The following is a 19,478-nucleotide window of genomic DNA, read 5'->3' on the forward strand; positions in this document are numbered from 1 at the left end:
GGAAGGAACCTGATAACTAGATAGATAGAGTGTGATGTCCATGTGCTGCTCTTCGGCCATAAATCAAAGTAGGGCACGCATGTATAAAACACACTCGTGAAGCATTTTATTCTGTATCATATAGCAGAAGTGGGCTTTAAAAGATAACATCGATGTAAATAGATTTACAGAGGCAGCTTTCTCATCTCTCATATGTTTATTGCTCATTTTGGGGAGCTCTGATACCCGTTGTAACGTGAGGCAATGTATTTGAGTAACCAGAGCACTGGCGTGGGGATGAAGCATTCCTGAGAAGTAATCCTGGCTTTGTTGCTTATCTGCCACGCAGTCGGTGCAGCAAATCACTTGCACACGAGTGCCTTGAAAGCTGTGCTCCCTGTGCCCCACCAGAAGGAGCTGCTGGGGCTGTGCTGCCTACTCCCCTCGGGCTGCAGGTGCCACAGACCTGCAGGTGTTTTTGCTTGGATGCCCCCTATAAAAGGTCTGAGTGACAGAAACTGTCAATCTTTGCAGAGTTTGGCTGTTTCTCATGCCTGAATGGAATCACCAAGCATCCCGGTATACAGCCCTACCATGTGCTATAAATTCTTTATTTTATCTGTACTGAAATGGCTACTTATACTTTAAAACCAGAATGAATGTAATGATTCATGGCCGATACCGAGTGTTTAAGTCATTACTGAGCTACTAAAAGTATTGTAAAAGTTTGAATTTATGGGAGTGTGAATAATTTTGTGTCAGCTGGGGGTTATTCCTTGTAGTCTAAAAGGCACTCATTCTCTCTGTATCTGAGCTTTCAGAAATATTTACCAGATTGGAATCTGTTGCTTTCCATTGTAAAATAAATCTCCTGCGCATGCAGTGCATGGAAGAGGGTAACTGTGAACCTTATTGCATTTAACGAAAGTCGAATACTTAAAACTCCCCATATCATAAGCAAGTGAAGTCTCTGAGCTCGCTGGAAATGTTCCCAATGTTTAATGGCAGTTCAGCTGTGTACCTCCCGGAGTTGGGGGTTCTGTTTGCAGCCACTTCAGCTCTCACAAGGCTAGCCCAGAGAGGATGAGTCTTTAAAAAAACGCGTAGAAAATTGCTGTGGGATATCTCAGGAGTCCAGAAGTTAGCTTTTACCTGCGGCTTTCCACCTGGTGTTGGCTATCTGCTGGAAATCTGGGTGCTTCCTTGGCAGTGTGTTGGATGCCAGGCCTGTGGTGGCTGTGCTTTTTGAGAAGCCGTGTCCAGAAGAATCACAGGCATGCCCACCATTCTGCATGAGATGAGAATGGCCATTCCTAAACTGCAGACAGGGTGATCGCTCAGCTCGTACAGCCTCACATGTGAGGTTCCACAAATGCGTGCAGCCTGCAGCCGTCCGTTCAGAGGTCCTGCCTGCATCAACACGAGGGTGCATTAGAAAGAAGCCATTTCAGTATTGGTTTGGCAATTACCAGAATGCAGCTTGGTGTGTATGTGACAGCCAGCCATTCTGAGTGGCTTTCGGAGTCAAGATTTACGTGCAGTAAATCAAATTAAGTACCTCAGTTTTGAGTTTTTAAGAATAAAAAAAAAACATTTTCAAGGCCTAAACTGAGATAGTGAGCTTGTTTTAGTTAGTGACAGTTTGAGGAGTGAAACTGCATCCCTACCCACAGGACTCAGGGCTTCTCCAGGCAGTGAAGGGAAGACGGGAAACAGCTCCAGCACAGCAGCACCTGGTGTCACTTCTGTTCCCATGGGATGCTGGCAGTGCTCAGCACCTCACAGGATGTGTTCTGCCTCTGTCAGGGTTGTTCCTACTAAAGAACAGGCAAAGGAGTTTTGTTTATGAGCAGTCTCTCCTCTTGGATGGCTGATTGCATTGTACCAGTTAAATAAGGAAACTGTTTTATTCCGTTGAATTTCTCCCCCAGGTGACATCCTTGCTTGGTTTCACCTAGGCAGTCTGTTTCTTGTAGCTCTTCTCTTCAGGTAAATAACTGTTTTTGTTCTTCAAGGTTACTTGCATTCTGCTTGTATCTCTGTTTCTGCATCATTCATCCCTGATTGCTCAATTACCCTTCTTCCACCTTCCTACAGAATATTTATGTGTCTGGGTTGGATATGAAGTGTTGACAGTATGATAATTATGGAAATGTGAACAAATAATCCAGAGTAGTGTGGTTTTGTTTTAATGGGAGAACAAAAGAATCCAAACTGAAGAACTGGCTGATCCCTGAATAGCAATGGCTGTTGAATTGCAGCTGTGTGCAAGATCCCTTTTGGCAGTTGCATTCCTGCACTGAGTGTTACTGCACTGCTGTTCCTTGTGGACGCTGCAGGTGTCATTAGTGCTGATGCAGGCATTCCCAGTTTCTGGTTGCATTACCAGAATGCAACCTTTTGGCTTGCTGAACGTTTTGATAGTTCTCTCCTCAAGGACCAAAGGCGTGTGCTGGCTGGGGGGTTCAGTCTCTGCCTGATAGAAAAGAGCAGAAAAGAACAGAGTGAAATTCTGCAAAGCAACTTCCAGCTGAATGTCAGGAGAACAGACCTGAGAGAAGAGGTGTGGGCTGGGAGCTGCCAGGCTGCGGCGTTCTCTCTCCTGGGCAGTGGGAGAAGAACTGTGACCAGGATATTTTCAACAAGAAAGTTAAAAGCTGTACAAGAATAGAACATTAGCAGCAATCCTTTGTTGACCAGAGATGGAAAAAAGATGAGATGCTATGTGTTGAAGTTACTGCTTCTTCTATCTGTGATGTGCTGATACTTGTGTGTATTAGATTTGCCATAATTTTAATTAACCCTCAGTGCCTCTCATTTGATATAATTTCAGTTTGTATGACCTAGACAAACCCATGCTGTCCCTTTGGTAACCTCTGGGACTTCAACACATCTCCATCTGATTTTTCAAATGGACAGAACTAAGTATTTCCAGTGACACTGCAAATGTGATTAATCTTTTGCCATAGAAGGGCAGTGTTGCTAAGCAGCACTTACCAACACGGGTTGTTTCTCACATTCCCGGGCTGCTTTCTGGCCTGGCTGACTGACGTGCCCTCATGAGTGTTATGTACTGTATCTCTGTGTTTATTCTCAAACTCTGGATGCCCAAAGACATCTGCCCACAGCACGTGGAGCGATGCGATTTGAGCTTTTATTGCAGTAGCTGTGCACACAATATTCTTGTAGCTGGTTTTTTTGGGGGTTTTTTTTTTGTTGTTATTTTCCTTTTTATATATCCAAGATGCTTGTATCTCCAAGGGGCTTTCCTATCCCTGTGGAGCAATTCTTGAAAGTACCATCAGTCAGAGCAAGCCAGTGGCTCATGGATGGATCTTGCTTGGTGTCAGACAGGAGGTTGCTGGCAGCTGGGTGTTTCCATAGGAGCTCACAGGATGGCTGGGATGGGCCCTGAGGTTTCTGAAATAAAACAGGGAAAGGTACATTGAGGGGCTTCTCACCCACTTGAACAAAGATGCGCCTTTAGCCCCCTCTGAACACAGAGGGTGAGACACGTTAATCTGTGTGAGCTTCGGGGCCAAGAGATAATAAACCGATTTGGTTTTCCTGTTAAGTTTCCTTGCCCTTTCCTTGGGGTTGCATATTAGGCAAGCTTATCAACTGGAACAGGCTGTTCTTTGTCATGTAACCGGAGTGTGGGTACGTCGATGGATAAACCTGCAACAACTTACCTGCTTAAGGTTAATTCAGGGATTCTTGTGGGTCTGCTGTTGTCCTGCTTCAAATGACACCGTGGCTGAGCAGCTCCTGCACACCATGTGCCCGAGTGCAAAGAAACCCTATGGCAGCCCTGTGTGTGCCACCTCCTGAATAGAGCCCTTCGTGGCATCTGACGGGAGGAGAACTGGGTGATAGGAAAATAACTTCTAACTTGCAAGTTCAAATCAAAAGACAGGACAGAAATAAATTACAGATGAAGTGTTTGAAAGGATCCGTGCACTTACAGGCACATGCCTCTGAACAAATACAAAATATTTGATCCGTAAAGGTCAGTGCTGTACATGAAATTCCCTCCTTTCTTGTATCAATGCCAGGAGACCACTCAGTGGATTACTTCAGTTCTCGGGCTTCCAGGAAACACATTTGATGCCTGAACTCCCCCTCAGCTTTTTATGGCCCTTGTAGTAGTTTAATGCAGCCATGCTCTACAAAGAGAATGGAGGAGATGTGCACTTAAGTGTCTTTACCTGGTAATGAACAATATCAAATGCCATCTGAAAAAACCTTCCTTTTATCTTGAAAGCTGAGCCTAACATGGGGTAACTGTAGAAACAGGTAAACTCACTTTTGTTGTACATTTATGGCCATAATAAGACATTAGCATTGGCAAGGTTCTTCTTGGATCACAAATGCAAGTACAAATTATCCATCCATGGAGCCTCACTAAAAGGGTAATTCCGTGGGCTGTGATGGATGCTGAGCAAGACCAGCAAAAAAAGATTCCAGACTTAAAGAAGTTTGGTATTAAAAAAATAGAAAGATTAAAAAAAGACTGGATCAGTAGAAAAGATTTGCCCCCAGTTTTATACCTCTAAACATATCATCGACGTACAGAAACAACCTAATATAGAATACCCCATCACACAGTTATACGTGCACAAATACTTGTTTGTGGCAATTTCATTACTATGAGTAGCAAACAAATATTCGGATGTGCTGTTGAGGCCCCTCCAGTTGAGCTTCGCTTCAACTGAAACAGAAAGCGATGGAAGAAGGATAAAAATAGCCCCATCTGTTCACTGCTTCCTGCGATGCATCTTTACGGCATTTGCTCTGCCTGGTCTTCGGATAAGAGCATTAAGAAGGACTTCTGTCTGCTTCTGCAGTGCCCCATCAGCAGCCCCTCCGCGCTCCCTGGCTTTGCCCATACGTGCCCTGTCTGCCTTGTGCTCAGTTGTTGTGCTTGGAAAATCCTGCCAGGCGCCAGGACTCTTCCAAACAAAGGCGCTCTGGAAGCATTCAGTTGGATTTATCGACATGTGTTGTTGTTTTTTTTTAATTTCACATATATTGTGTTTCCATGGCGCTGACTTTTTGCCTTTAAAACTTTGTCATGTGGGTTCACTGCAAGTGAACATTAATGCACAGATACATGAGACTTGTGGAGTTACTTTATACTTAATAAAACAGGAGCTCGAGAGGCAGGCAAGACTTTGCCATCCTCAGTGCTGCACTCAGCATAGCAGCCCTCCCTTCTCTTTTCCTCCCAGTTTGCTCATCCTTGGCCCAGCGCCCATGGAAGCACGCAGCTCCTGCTTCTCACGGGTGCGCAGCTCTGAGCTGCTTATATACACATGCTTTAAAAGTATTAGAATGCTCAACATATTCAGATATTTTGATATAATCAAATGTTCTTTCAGGGGCTCAAGTAATTGGAAATGCCAAGTTTGATACGAAGGAAGAATGAAAATGAAAATCTCACCTTCTTCCATCTGTCACAGAGTTTGGGTTTGTCCAAATATGTCCAAAAAACCCCAAGTCACAACAGACTTAATTGTCCTGCTTTGAGTTGTGGGTGTCCTGTTCCAACTCAAATAATGGCATCTGTGATTAAGCAATTCCTCAAAAGGATTTGTTTTGCCTTCTTTGTCTGTGTCTTATTACAATTTCAGCCAGCTCTTCTGATTAGAGCAATCGTGTTCTGGGCTTGAGGATGTCAGAGTCCAAACTGCAGAAGCAGAACAAGAAAAGCAAGGCCCTTGCTCTTAAAAAGTGAAAGCACTTGGCTGCACTGTGAGAGCTCTGCTCCTCTCTTTCCTATCATGCTCATTGAGTTCTGTGTGGGCTTTGATGCCCAGATAACTTCCACACTCCTGCACAGGTTTGTGTGGTACTGTTCTTGACCACAGTGGTCACCTCCTCTCCATTGAAAGATCTCATCTTGCACAGAAGTTAGGCTGTGTGGTACAGTTGGCAGCTCTGTTCCCAAGAAGGTATTTTGTTATTTACTTGTGCCCCATGCCTACAAGGAAGGTGGAAGGGGCCTGAGATTCCCTTCCTTGTATTCTAGCAGAACTTGAAAACAAAGGCAAGTCTGTACTAAAGGAAGGAGAAGCGTTATCCCCATTTGTGCAGACTGCGCTGGTTCTGAAGGAGCGCAGAGGTGCTCAGCTCACAGCACAGCACACAGCAGCCTGCTCTCTGCCCTGCCCGGCTGCGGGCGGATGGATGGAGCACCTCCAGTGCTTGGCTGCCCTTGTAACGCCTGAAGGGATTCTTTGGCTCTTCACGTTTCTATTTGTCGTCACTTAGCACAGTCTATTAACTTCTTCTCAATGAAAACTTCCAAGTTAGTGTTCTAATTTTTTCTAGTGCTAGTTGCTGCCCACACGTTGGAAGACACAGTCCTGCCCTAGACAGCTCACAGTAAACACTTGGAAGAATTTAAAGAACATGTAACATAAAGGGCTTAAAGACGTAAATTAATGGAAGTCACAAGAATGCAGCAAGGCTAGAGGAGCAGGCGATTCTAGCAGGGTAGGATTAGCCTCATTCATCCGGAGATCAGAATCAGATGGTCTTTAAAGTCATAAATGAAGAAGAAATGGATGATGCATTTATGATCTCACCATGAAAGCACGGCAGTCACACCCCAGGTCAGATTCTCTCTCTGTTGTCTTTGTGGCAAGCGAGCTCCTCTTTCTATTTTTTTTTTTTCTTACCCCATCTAAAAATTATGGGAGGCAGTTCCTGGTCTCTGGCACGCACAATGGAGGTGCACAGTGTTGCTACAGCATTGTAATTTGTCAGCATTAAAAAGCCTGACATCTCGTTCTCCCAAATGAAGCTAGCAATGAAAACTGAAAATGGCAGAGTGTGATCTCCTTCTGGTAGCAATGAACGTAAAAACAATGCGAAACAGAAGGAAAGTAATGTCTTATTGCAACCCTAAATTCTAATTTCCAGATCCTGCACGAATCATCTAACAGTTGTCGAGATGAGACATATAAGATAGTGAAAGAAAGCAGCCATCATTCCTCACAGACAGTCGTTGTGTTTTTCCTTCTCAATTCCCTTCCTGAGTTGAGGATTTTAACAAGTCCTCAATAACGCTGTGACCCAGCTGCGCTGGCCCTGCTAAGGACTGGCACGTAGGCAGCAAGCACTCAGCAGTGGCATGAGGGAAATAATGGGCAGGTGCACGTTGTTGTTTTTGTTCTTGGTGCTTTGGCAGGGCTCCTAGCAGGCAGCCAGCAGCCTGACCTGGCCAGGACAGGAGCACGAAGGGCTGATGGCTGAGGATGATGCTGGCTGAGGGCAGAGCACAGCAAAAAACAGCTTGGCAATGGACTGAGCACTGGAGGAGATCGTCCCCAGATGTGCTGTTTCGGAGCCACGTTGATCCCTCTTTCTGCACTTTGTGATGTTTCTCTATACCACACAAACAGCATTCTCTGATGCTGTTTCTTGGGACGGCCTTTGGTGCTGCTTGCATTCTGTTGGTGTGAGACGCAGCAGCCTGCACTGTGCATCATGCTATGGCCGCGTGCAGGCAGCTCCCAGGGTAGGGCTCAGCTCACGTGGAGGTGTGTTATGTACCTCACCTGTAGAAGTGGTGCTTAATGAATGCAAAGCACCTCTGGATATCTGCATGTCTGAAATTCCTGCTGCACTTACAGGGAGGTCACTTCCACAAGTGCTGCACAGACGCCCCAGGGCAGCCCGCAACCCGAGGAGGACAGGATGTGCCCTGTGAATGTGCTGGGTGGGGAAGGAGCATTTACATAGCGCGAGCAAATGGCAGAATGGATAGAAGGCAGGCTGCGATTATTCTCCTGCAAAACATGTGAAGGATATCGGTTATAAAAGGGAGCTGCTAAAGGGCATCTGGCCTATGGCCGCCGCTGGAGGCTGCCGGGAGGGGCTGCCCTGGGCTCGGGGATGGAGGGTGAGGCTGCAGAACTGCCCGTGGGAAGGTGTCCGCTCCTCCCTCCTTCCCATACGTCCGTCAAAATCAGCGCTTTTTGCAGTGGGTATCTCACTCCCTCTCCTGGGGACGGAATGGAGGGGATACGTGCGGGACCTCGGGCCGTGAGGGCTGACCTGGGGATCGGCCTCATTTGCTGCCCAGGTTTGACGGCACATGAAGGGATGCCGCTTTCGGCTCTGCTGCCAAAGCGCCACTCGTGTTCCCAGCGCCGCCCGCTCTGCCCGCCGTGCCTGACCCACGCAGGTTGTTCTCTGCTGTAAATGCTGGGCACCACAGCAGCGTTATATTTTTACTGCCTTATTTAGCCAAGGGATTAAATGCAACGTTCAGGTTACGTCGGACATTAACTCCTGACAAAAAAAAAAAAAAAAAAAAAAAACAAAAAAAACCACAGCTGCGAGATTTCCCATTAAACGTTTCGCGGCGGCGTTGCAGCGGAACAGTGCGGGATCCGTGACTCCAAGACTCGCCCTCCCGCACAGAAAGCAGTGCGGTGCTCCTCCCGCACAGGTGCCGCCCGCCGCTCCCGGGGACGCGCACTGCGGGGCTGCGCGGGTACCGACCGCACCCGGGGCCAAGTGTGCCGGCGGGGAGGGGGGAGGCTCGTCCGGGCGGGAAGTTATTGCCCAGGGCGGGTGGTGCAGGCGCTCCGACCTCCCCCTGCCTCCCTCCGGTGCGCTCGCCTCGTCTCTCCGACAGGATTTTGATGTGAGCCGATGGTTGCCACGGTAACGGCGGCCCCGGAGCCCAGCGCCGCCGCAGCGCCCGGCCGGGCTGAGCACGGGGCGCAGAGCGCGGGGATCGCAGCCGGGCAGCAGGCCGGGGCTCCAGCTTGTCTTAATATTTAGTATTCTTGTCTCACCCCGCAGGGGTTCCTCAGCCGCCGGCTTAAAGGCTCCATCAAAAGGACAAAGAGCCAACCGAAGCTCGACAGGAACAGCAGCTTCCGGCACATCTTACCTGGCTTCAGGAGCGTGGACAATGAGAGGTGAGCAGCCGTTCCTCGGGATGGGATGGGATGGGATGGGATGGGATGGGATGGGATGGGATGGGATGGGATGGGATGGGATGAGCACGCCGCTTTTTGCAGCCTTTGTTAACCCTGAGCTCATCTTATTGGGAGCGACGGCACATCTGTGATAGAGGTGGACTTGATTAATTGCATTAGGTGCAATTTTAGTGCATTGGCAAGCACACAGTGCGAGCCCTCCCTTTTTAGGTTGAGTAGAATGGACTGAGGTGCCCATCTGATGGGCTTTCCTCTCCCCACTCCACCCAAAGTTGTTGCTCTGGCACAGGCAGAGCACGGAGATGTAGCAGCCGCTGAGCGCTGCGGGCATGGGAAGGAGGGAGGGAGCAGCACCGGCTCAGCCCTTGTATGGACAATAACAGCTGTGATGTCCCCAGATTCCTTTCCCCTTCCACACCTGCACTCCGGTGCAGCCCTGCGTCTCTGCTCCCAGGCAGCCCATGGCAGGGAGCTGTGTGGTGTGGGTTGGCTGGCGGTGGAGCAAACTGCACACAAAATAAGGGGAAAAGAGACCTGGTGGTTATTTTCCAGCCTGGTTAGAAGATGAAGCTCATCAGTGTGTTTGTGTGTGTACATTTCTGTGGGTGCATGAGTGAGACAGCCACACATCTCTGGATAACTTATGTGTGAATGCAGAATGCAGAGCAAGGGCAGGTTTGGTTTGATGGGCCCCGCTGCTAACAGCACACAGAGGTGTTGCTTCCAGGAGGAAGGTCCCGAGGTCTTATGTGAATCTATTTAGAGAATGACACACAGGTATGGAAGTGCCAGAAAAGCTCTGTCTGAAAAGTATGGCAGATCAGGCATACATGGATGTGATCATTTTGTAGCAGTGAGATTATAAAATATCAAGACAGCACCATAGGACCCACTGAGCACACGTTTCACTTTCAGACACAGCGAGAGCAACTTCCTTTTAGCCATCCTCACCCACTGGAGGGGCTGGGAGCTGCTGAATGTTTCTGAAATCTGGGTTTTTCTTTAGACAAGCTAAGCTTTTTCCTTCTGGATTTAGCAAGTGAAAGGATTGTGCTGGTCAGCACAGGGAAACGTTGCAGAGGCAGAGTCACAATTTTGCGCTGCAGTTTTCACAGCTGCTCCAAGCAGGGCACTGTGTTCCACATGGTGGACAAGTGAGGGCAGCTGGGGATCTGCCCAGTGCTGCTGGGTGCCCCGAGGTGGGCACAGAGGGGGCACACAGGGCAGTGTTTTCTCTCTCTGCAGATGAGTTTTGTTTCATTCTGCAAACTGGCAGTGTAGGACATGGGAATGAACTGCTTTGGCCAGCCCTGAAGCCAAAGTCGTTTTCTTAAATTAAGTCTGTGATTTCCCTGCTCTCCCTGAACAAGAGCCCTGCCACATGCTGGGCAGTGTCCTTCTGACAGAGTGCATTTACCACACAACTTTTCCCTAAAGGAATTCGATGAATGGCTGTAGTGCATTTTCAGCATAGTGATTAAAATGTGGATTAGAGGAGCGGCAGCATTTGTCAGCATTGAACAAACCGTAAGGATTCGCTTATCTGAGTATTCAGAAACTGGAAACGAAGGGCTTCAGGTATCACTCAGGCTTCAGCTGTGCTCTGCAGACACGCCGCTGTCTGCAGGGAGCCGTCTGACGCTCGGTGGATTCTGGCACTGAGCTTTCAGTCCCCAGCTTTCCCAGCACTGTCAGGTCAGTGGGAGTGAGCGGGTTTCCTTCTGCAAAATTCCCTGGCTGTAGATACAGCTCCGGGAGAGGTGAAACAAAGCAGCAGTTGGTCTTCTCAGTGACACACCTATGGCTTGGTTACAGAGATAATTCTGTCTTCCTGAACATTCCTGTGTCGATTAAAATGCATGATGCATGCAGCTCTGTGTATGAAGGGGCTTGACTCTATATCACTCTCATTCGGTTTGTGCTGTGCTTCCTTATCTCTCTGGAAATCGAAGAAATGCTTCAAAGGAGCACCTGCTATCAGCGTTGCTTCCTAAATATTTGATTTCTGACTCCATCTTGTATTGAAGCTGACTGCCTGCAAACTCCTGCTTTTCTCATGGAAGTAACCATTGTAACAACATTCTGTTCTGGGGCTTGGCAGAATTTTTGCAAGAGATTGCATCTCTGCAAGAGATGCCGTAGCACAAATGAATAGTGCAATAAATGCACACAAAGTCCTTGAGGTTAAGTATTGAGCTATAGTTGTAGTAGATCACAAATGATTGTTACCTGGGTTTGGCATACCTTTATTGGTGCTGTGTAATATCTCCTCATATCTTTATTTTTGCATTTCTTGTGTGTCCTGTTCATCCTGCTGTGTACAGCAAGTGTGTATAAATACACTAAGTGTGCACAGATGTGTGCAGACAACCAACGAGGTGGATGTGGCATGTATGGAGAGAATATAAACGTATCTGTGTTTGATAAATGTACGTATTTAAATTCATCATGTGAATTTGAAATGGCACGTGATTACAGTGAGGAATTTGTACAGTGAGTTTTATAACAATGCAAAACGAGGAAATATCTGTAAACAGAAATGTCACAGAACGTCTCGGTTGCAGCACTTCCAAATCGCCCTGCTGGCTGTGGGTCACTCTGTGCTCCATGCCTCACAGCAGCACAAAGGATCAGGCAGGTTCCCAGAAGCTGCTCATACAGAGTGAGTCCCTGCAGCCTGAGAGGAGCTGGCAGCTCTGCCATGTGTGGGGCTCATCTCCACGGAGCTGCTGTGCTTTTTGCTGGGGTCCCGCTGCGCTCTGCTATGTGCATGCATGGTCTGAGCAGCTCTGGGAAGTCCGACAGTGCTGCTAAGGAGAATCCTGGGCAACTTCTTTTTGTCTGTAGAGAACATCTGAGAACTTGTCCGAGCAGCACATCAGAAGAACGCGCTGATTACAGTCAGGCAGAGCTTATGTTTGTAGGACAGGCGTGGTCGAATCTCATGGCATCTGATTTTCACACTGACTGAGAGGAGACTGATTTGAAAGAGGTGGAATAAGAGGTTGGTGCTGCCTTCAAGTGATGGCAGGGCTCACGCGGTGCAGCTGGACACATCTCTTCATCCTTTCACATACTGATGTTCTTCTTGGAGCCTTGTAACAGCAACGGGGTACAGTGATTGATTGTGAACAGAAGCAATATCACAGCAAGTACAGCTAGGGTCTGACATGTGAGCTGTGTTCATCTGGTACGTTGGTATAAATGTGAGATTGCAAGGAGGACTGTGGGATGAGCCTTTCAGGTTTTGTTTGCTTGTTTCCAGCTTTTGTTTGTCACTTGTTAGAGCTAGAAAAGGGTTCTGTTAAAGAGGCTTTTCGCTAACAAGGTGTCCCACATCCTGACTTATTACAGCAGCTAATGAAGTTTTTATCATGGAGCGCTGAATGTTTGTGTTTGTAGGGGCCTCTCTGGAATCAGCCACAAATCAAACATTTGGCAGATGGGTTGTCCTTAATTGGACCCACATTTCTGCTATGAAATAGGGGTTTGAGCAAGTTCCTGGGTTGGGCTCTGGGCACACAGAGCAGGCCTGGAGAACTGAGAGAAGGTTATTCTGCTGCACTTGTTAATTGTGTTATTTGGGCATTGTTACATCAGTGCTGAGAGCAGAGGGACACAGGGTCACTTTATGGGATGAAAGATGGGCACTCCGTGTAACTCATTATTCTGATGTAATCCTGATGCTGATGGCTCCTAAGGACGCCTCTTCTCAGCGTGCTGTGTGCCTTCAGAGCTAAGGGACACTCAATTAGTAACATTTGGGATTATTTGCAAGTTTTTGTGTTGGTCGTTGTTTGCATAATTCCACAAGATAACATTCCATTTATGGTTTTTTTCTTGGCACTACAAAAAATCTGAGCATATGGTGAATTGTTAAATGAGCCTCAGCCTGGGAAGGGCTGCAGCCATGCTTTGGTAACACCATGGCCATTACTCTTACTCACTCTTTGAACTATTCAATTCTTATGCCACCACAAATTTTTCCTTATAACCCACAGAGAGAAGGGAAAGCATACAAGTCACATACTGCAGCACCTTCAACTCCTGATGCAGCACCAATGCAGTCTGCTCTATGGGTTCCAAACATTCATAAAGTTTATTTTGAAGCAATAGGAGAGCATTAAGAGCTTCTGAATATCCGTACTCATACAGTAAAGTTAGTCTGCGGTTTCTTGTCAGGTCTCATCATTTGTTTATTCCCAACAAACCTGATAGGCCAAATATTTTTAGTCATGATGAAGCTGGTTGACGAGAATAGGGTGACTGCTTCATTACAGAGCATGCAGAAGTGGCTTTGTTTCCTTTGGGAAGAGGAATGACCCCCGCACAGCCATGCATGGAGCTTGTGGCTGCTTCTGGCTCCTTAGCTGAATGGCATTGGCTGTGCAGTGTTCTAAGCAAGAAGAGTTAGAACAGCAGGTGCAAGGTGGAGGGTTGTTTTGATAATGCAGATATTCTGAGGAAGCACCACCGAGTTTGTACACGGGAACCATTCTGCACCATCAGCCATACCTGGAAAGCAAAATGTGACGTGTTGCAAAGTGGAGCAGGAGCACCCAGCATCTGCGCTGTGGTGCAGAGGCAATGTCTGTTCTGAGTCCACCCCACCACCAGCAAACAAGCGCAGCTCTGGTGATGGGGAATGGGCTGAGGAGTGCTGCCCACCCACACAGAGTGCTGCATTTATGTCAAGGCAACCTTGGCTGGGAATGTGCAAATCAATCTTTTAATGGGATTCCTTGGCAAAGCATTTCTTGAATCAGAATCGGTTAATTACTGATCCCCATTTAATGGCGATATTTGGAAGCTACAGTGAAAGCAGAACTGCTTTGAAGGGGAGATGCAGGAGGAAATTGTCCCCTTTCCACACAACCCGTTACGTTGCTCATCGTCTTCTTCACAGGTACAGGACTTTTAGGAACTGGCACTCAAATCATTTTAAAGGGATAATGCTCTGAATAGTAAGGGGATTTGGGGGTTTTCTTTTGGCATTGACATAAAAACAAATAGTCCTTTTTATGGAAGAAAGGGTAATGCTCAGCGTTATAAGAATAAGGTCCAGGCTGTGGGCCCTTCGTGTTTCTCTGCTTCTTGGCTTCCCAGCTGCTGAAACAGCCCCACATGGTGCCCCACAGGGGTACAGCTCAGACTCTGACTCAATTGGAGTCACGTAGCAAAATTATAAAATCCTTCCTACTTGAGCGTCTGCGGCACTACCGGGATAATTGGCTTCATCCATCTTACAATTAGCTTGCAAAAATATGTTTTGCATTCCTGACCTTTTCTCTATAAGCAAGGCCATTGTTTCACTGTCCTGCTTAATTACAAAATATAGTGTTGTGCGGCGGTACAGATGACATCGTTGTATCGTTGGCTCTAATTTGATGAGACATCATAATGGGGAGTTTTCATACCGAGGGCACCGAATTCGTGTAGCGTGAAGCCGCATTTCTCTAAACCTACTAAATAAGGAGAAGTTAATTTTATGCGCCATCTTTTTGACGTTTGTAATCAAAGCATTGTATTGCAGCTGCAGATGGTTAGCATTTGAAGAATGTTTGGCAAACACGTACAGTGGGAAGGCATTGTTTCTGCAGCGGAGGTCAGGTTGGTTAATGGACAGGAGGACGCTTGCTTTCCTTTCGCCATCCCCGCGGCCTGCAGGGATGCTGTTGGCCGTTGTTGGTGGAGGTGTTGGTGTGGGGCAGCAGTGTCCCCCAGGGCAGCAGTTCTGCTCGGAGCCCTTTGGCACCGCCTCTGAGCCGGGGAGCAGCTGAGCTGCTGCACTCCGATATTCTTCAGATGGAAGACAGAGGCTGCCACGGCTCTGCAGGAACATTTTGTTTCTGCACAGACCGTTTATTCTGACTTTGCCCTGTTGGGATTTTCGTCTGCATGAATTTCCGTGCAATTACATTAGTGTTACTCTCCATGTCAATAAACTCAAAGAAAAAAAAGAAATGCCATCAGTACAGCTTTTATACCAGAAAAGGCTTTGTGATGGTTCTAGACTCTTCTGGTTTTTGGTTGTTTTTTTTCATTATTGTCTGTTTTCAGTAAAATTAAGATACTTCTATCCCCAGCTTAAACTACCTGGCACACAATGCAAAGTGCCCTTGATGACAGCACCCCTTGCAGACCAACTGGAGTGGCTCCTGCCCCTGGCTGCACTCACAGCCACAGGGCCATCGTCACAGTCTGAGCAGGGCAGCAGGCTGATTCAATGGGAAATTATATTTGGAGTGGGTTTCTGTTTGATCGGAGCACTGAACCATGTCAGGAAACTGCAGGGTAATGGTAAGGTGCAGAAGAAGCCCTTCTCTCTCAGGGGCAGCATGTAGCGACATTAATTAGCGCTGTTACCAACCTGTGCTTCAGCCCGTGCCCCCAGCGCTGCGTGGAGTCTGGGAGGGCTTCTCCCTGGCTTCTCCTCCAGTCTCCATCTTTCACAGTGGAATTTCCCATCTCAGGAAAGTTGCCTTGCTGGATGCATCACATTTTTTTGTCCTGTACTCTGTCTTTTCTATTGGCAACCAGTGTGAGATGTGTGTCGGAAGGAGGAAATGTTCAAAAACAAGCTTGGCTCTGTTCTTCATTGAAGCTCTGCAAGGCCTTGGTTGGAAGGTCTGTGTGAGGGGCAGAGACCACTGTAAGAGTGCATCCAGCAGCTGAGGTGGGCAAGGTTTTCAAGCCTTTGTTCCAAGTGCTGGAGGACGCAGATGTTTGACATGTATATCTTGTTATCCAATTTCATATTGCAGTGGTGGTGCACAGAAATGCGCTGATTGTAGCTGCAGGCAGCCCGTGCACTGAGCTCACTGCCAGCATTGGTTGTACAGAGCATGGGCTGTAATGATGTTCGAGACTTGTGAATATGAAATAACTCTGTCAGGTTCATCCATCAACTGCGAGGGGAGAAAAAAACAGCACAGAAAAATGTGTTCCTCTGTCCTTCCTCCTCCCGCACACTTTGATAACGCCTTACAACATGGAGCGTCTTCTGAAATTATTATTAGGGAGGTTTCGAGTGCATTGTTCACTTGTGGTGTCTTCTTACGATGCTGACGGTGTGGTCTTGTTTACCTCACTGCCCGTGTTGAGAATTTTCATTTTCAGTACAACTGCAGAACATCTCACTTACGTTACTTATGCTCTCAATGGCAAAATTCGGGTCAGGCGTGATGAAAAGAAAGAAGAGTTCATTTTAATTGAACTAAGGCAGTGCATTTTAGCTAGAATTAAAGTATAATTTGTTTCACAAAAAACACTTAACTGATTTGAATTAAAGCCAGAAATATGAATTTGGCTTTAATCCACACGTGTTACATAAGCAGTTCTGTGAGATAGAGATGTGCCATGCGTTGTACGTGATTGATGGCATGCAGGAGGGAGGCATTTGTTCACAAAATGATGCCAAGGTGTTAGCAGGTGTAGAGCCACAGGTATTATATCAGGCTGTCCCCTTTGTTCACACTTACAAATGCCTCTGGGATTATGCTGGCCCTGCACAGTAACCCCCATGCTCTGCTGCTGGTACATGAGAGATTGCACGCATCCCCTATTTGAAGTGTTCAGTGCTTCTTCCCCATAGGAGTCCCTCTGCAAAGTAGTCCTGCAGTAGTTACCAAATGATTTACATAACTCTTACCTTGAATAATTAATATTTTGCCATCCTTGCTGTGCAGGGAGCTTTGTTCCATTATGGATGTGTCGCTATATAGTACCACTCTTACTGACACATACATAAAAATATACATATACATAAAATAGAAAGATTGATCTATATTTCAGGCAAGGTGAGAACAACATTTTAAAAGACCGCAGTGCTTCTGAGCACTGCAGTGAAGGGCTGTGGGCTGCGGGCAGCAGAGCAGCCTCCTTCCAGCAGGCAGACACGGCCCTGTGCTGCTGCCCTGTGTCACACCTGAGCAATCTGGTGCTGCTTGGATCACAGGGTTTGCTTTAGGACTGTTGCACAGGGGAAAGGCCATGGGCAGTACAGCATTTCTCGTACACAGCATGTTCTGGACCAATAGGGAAGACTGAGGTGGCTGCTCATGAGCTGTCTTTTGTTGTAACTTTTCTCTTTTCAGAATGCCAGCTTTGCATGCTTTTAAAATCCCATTGCAGCAGTTTTTATTTCTTCTGCCACGTGCTGAAATGCTTACGTTAACTCCATACCTTAACAGTTCTAATTGCTGACGGGGCGCTGCTCACGACGACTCCACAGCCTGGCTGATCACTGCACCTTTCATTAATGCTCCAAGTCATCGTGGAAGCATTTGTGTGGTGTCAGGGTGGGCGAGCATGGGGGCTTTGGCCAACAAACTGCTGAGGGCAGCACCATGCAGCTGCAGGCACCAGGGGCGTCCCATTGCACAGCACAACTGCAGGAGCTCTGCACGGAACCTCAGAGTCATCCAGAATTAATTATTCACTGATGATCGCTCAGACTTTACGGATTAGGGAGCAGGGAGGAGGGTTGGCGGGGGTGGAGAGGAGATAGAGCAATTTGGATTGCAATTAGTATTTAATTTCTTTCCTTATTCCCTGTTTGCTTAAATCAGAGATTGCATGTTAGAACCAAGCGAGGATTGATATCCCAGCAGTGAAAGTTCCCTGTGCACCGGGAAGCAGCAAATCCACTGCAGCCTGGAAGCTTCCCAGAGAGACAAAACATTTCCATTGGTTTGAGGAGCTGAAGTGTTAGAGGAGCCAGTTTTGCTTAGGTAATGTTTGAAGGGAACAGATGTGCCCAGTCTGCCAAAGCAGGAGAACTTTACTAGCGATATCTTGCTGTTATGATAAGAACATTCAGATATTGTCTCTCTGCATCCATCACCCAAATTCTCCCCAGTTTAAGCTGCACAGCAGCAGGTGTGCTGGGTACTGCAGCCTGGCTATGCAGTCCTGTAGCAGCCTGTGTAACCCCAACCCGCCGGGCTGCCGAGTCGTAGAGAATGTAATTTTAAGTTTAGTCATTACAAAAACGTTAGCCAAGAGTTGAAAGTCTGCTTTACTGGTGAGATTGTGTCTAATGTGAAACCTCAAGGGGTTTTTGTGATTACACCAGTAACCACAGTCTGGGTCACACTTTGCAATAATTATCTTGATGTCTGAGAGGCTGTTAGAAAGTCCCTGGAGGAAGGGGCCCAGATGCACTGCAAAAGAATTTAGAGGTCTATGCTGGCAAACTTTCAGCACTTAGAGATTTATTTAAGTTAGCTCTTTTAATTGCTTTCTTGCATCCCTGTTCTATTCTAAGCTCTATGAGCTGTCTAGGGAAGAAAGTCTAGCTACCATTAATCTCCTCAATCCTTCTTCCTTTAACTAGGTACTTCTGGCTTCATTTACACAGGCATTTGAGCCCTGCAGAGTGGCTCATAATTGTGATTCAGTTCTAACATGTTCTGGGAGAACATGTAACTTAGGAGAAGACATCAGCTGACTTCTGTGTGTGTTTTTTTTTTTAACTCCCATCTCTTGAACGTGGCTTATGATCTCTGTATGACATAGCTGCTTCCTGGGCTGCTGGCAGCTTCCTTGATATGTATTCATAAAGCAGTCCTAAGTCCTTGAGTGAAAACTGCAAGAAAAGGGCAAGGAATTATTTGTCTTTGTTTTGTTCTCATGGCCCTCGTGTTCCCATTCCAACACGCGTCTGGGAGCTCTCTGTCTGCATGCCTTCATACCTACAGCTCTTAGTACACAGCAAGGCAGGGTGTCTCACCCTCCTCAGATAAAGCCACTCATATTGAGGCTGTCACTCCCCTTATTAATTTCAGTTCCAGCCCTCTCAGGGAGGCAGAGCCCCTGCATACCCATCAGGGACAGCAAATGCTGTGGTGGCAGGGAGTGAGGAAGCAGTGACAGCAGCACTGAGCAGAGCACAGCCCCGGTTGCCCATTGCTGGCTGCTGGCTGCTGCTGCTTCCCGGCTGCAGTGCGTGCTTCTCTCTCGTAAATGCTCCAAGTCTCGTTGCCATACAATACAAAGCCAGCTTTAGTCCTGGGAATAATTGTTTTCAATTATATTTTGTATCAATGAGTGCCTCAGATACAGTCAGATATGTGACACATAATTTAGAGCAGTAATATTGTTAAACCTATTGTTAGTTGCCTTTCATCTTTGTTATCTATTCCTATAGGCAGTTTTTCCCTTATTTCACTATGCATTACTTTGCAAATGGGGCATCTGCCCAACAGCCCCAGGTCCCCCCATGCCCACAGCCCAGTGCCCCCCACCCTCAGCCCACCCTCCCTTCCGTCCTTGTCCCTCATTGCCTCAGAGGAACCTATCTTTGTGTTGAAATGAAGTGATAGAGAGCTGGCATTACACAGAGGAATGAGCTATGAAATAATGGGGCTAATAAGCATGTAGAATAACTTGACTGTCCAAGTGCAGTCCGCGGAGCGGCAGCTGCTGCAGATACACTCAGGTTATCAGCGTGCGGCTATTTTGTGCTGAGAGGGCTTAGGTGTAATGAGAGTTCCTGCATCACGGGAACTCTTGACAATGAATAGTGACATTTTCCAA

General features: G+C 47.1%; 1 protein-coding gene across 1 annotated transcript in view; it reads left to right on the forward strand.

The window, feature by feature from the left end:
* DAB2IP (DAB2 interacting protein) overlaps positions 1-19,478 on the forward strand; it is a gene marked incomplete at its 3' end in the record, with an annotated part of 120,335 nt that overhangs the window by 26,380 nt on the left and 74,477 nt on the right. The window contains exon 3 of the mRNA XM_079544594.1: positions 8,800-8,918. Within this exon, the coding sequence (XP_079400720.1) occupies positions 8,800-8,918 (119 nt within the window). The remainder of the gene's footprint in view (positions 1-8,799; positions 8,919-19,478) is intronic.

This window comes from Tetrao urogallus (assembly GCF_951394365.1).
Source record: "Tetrao urogallus genome assembly, chromosome: 19".
Classification (NCBI taxonomy): Eukaryota; Metazoa; Chordata; class Aves; order Galliformes; family Phasianidae; genus Tetrao; species Tetrao urogallus.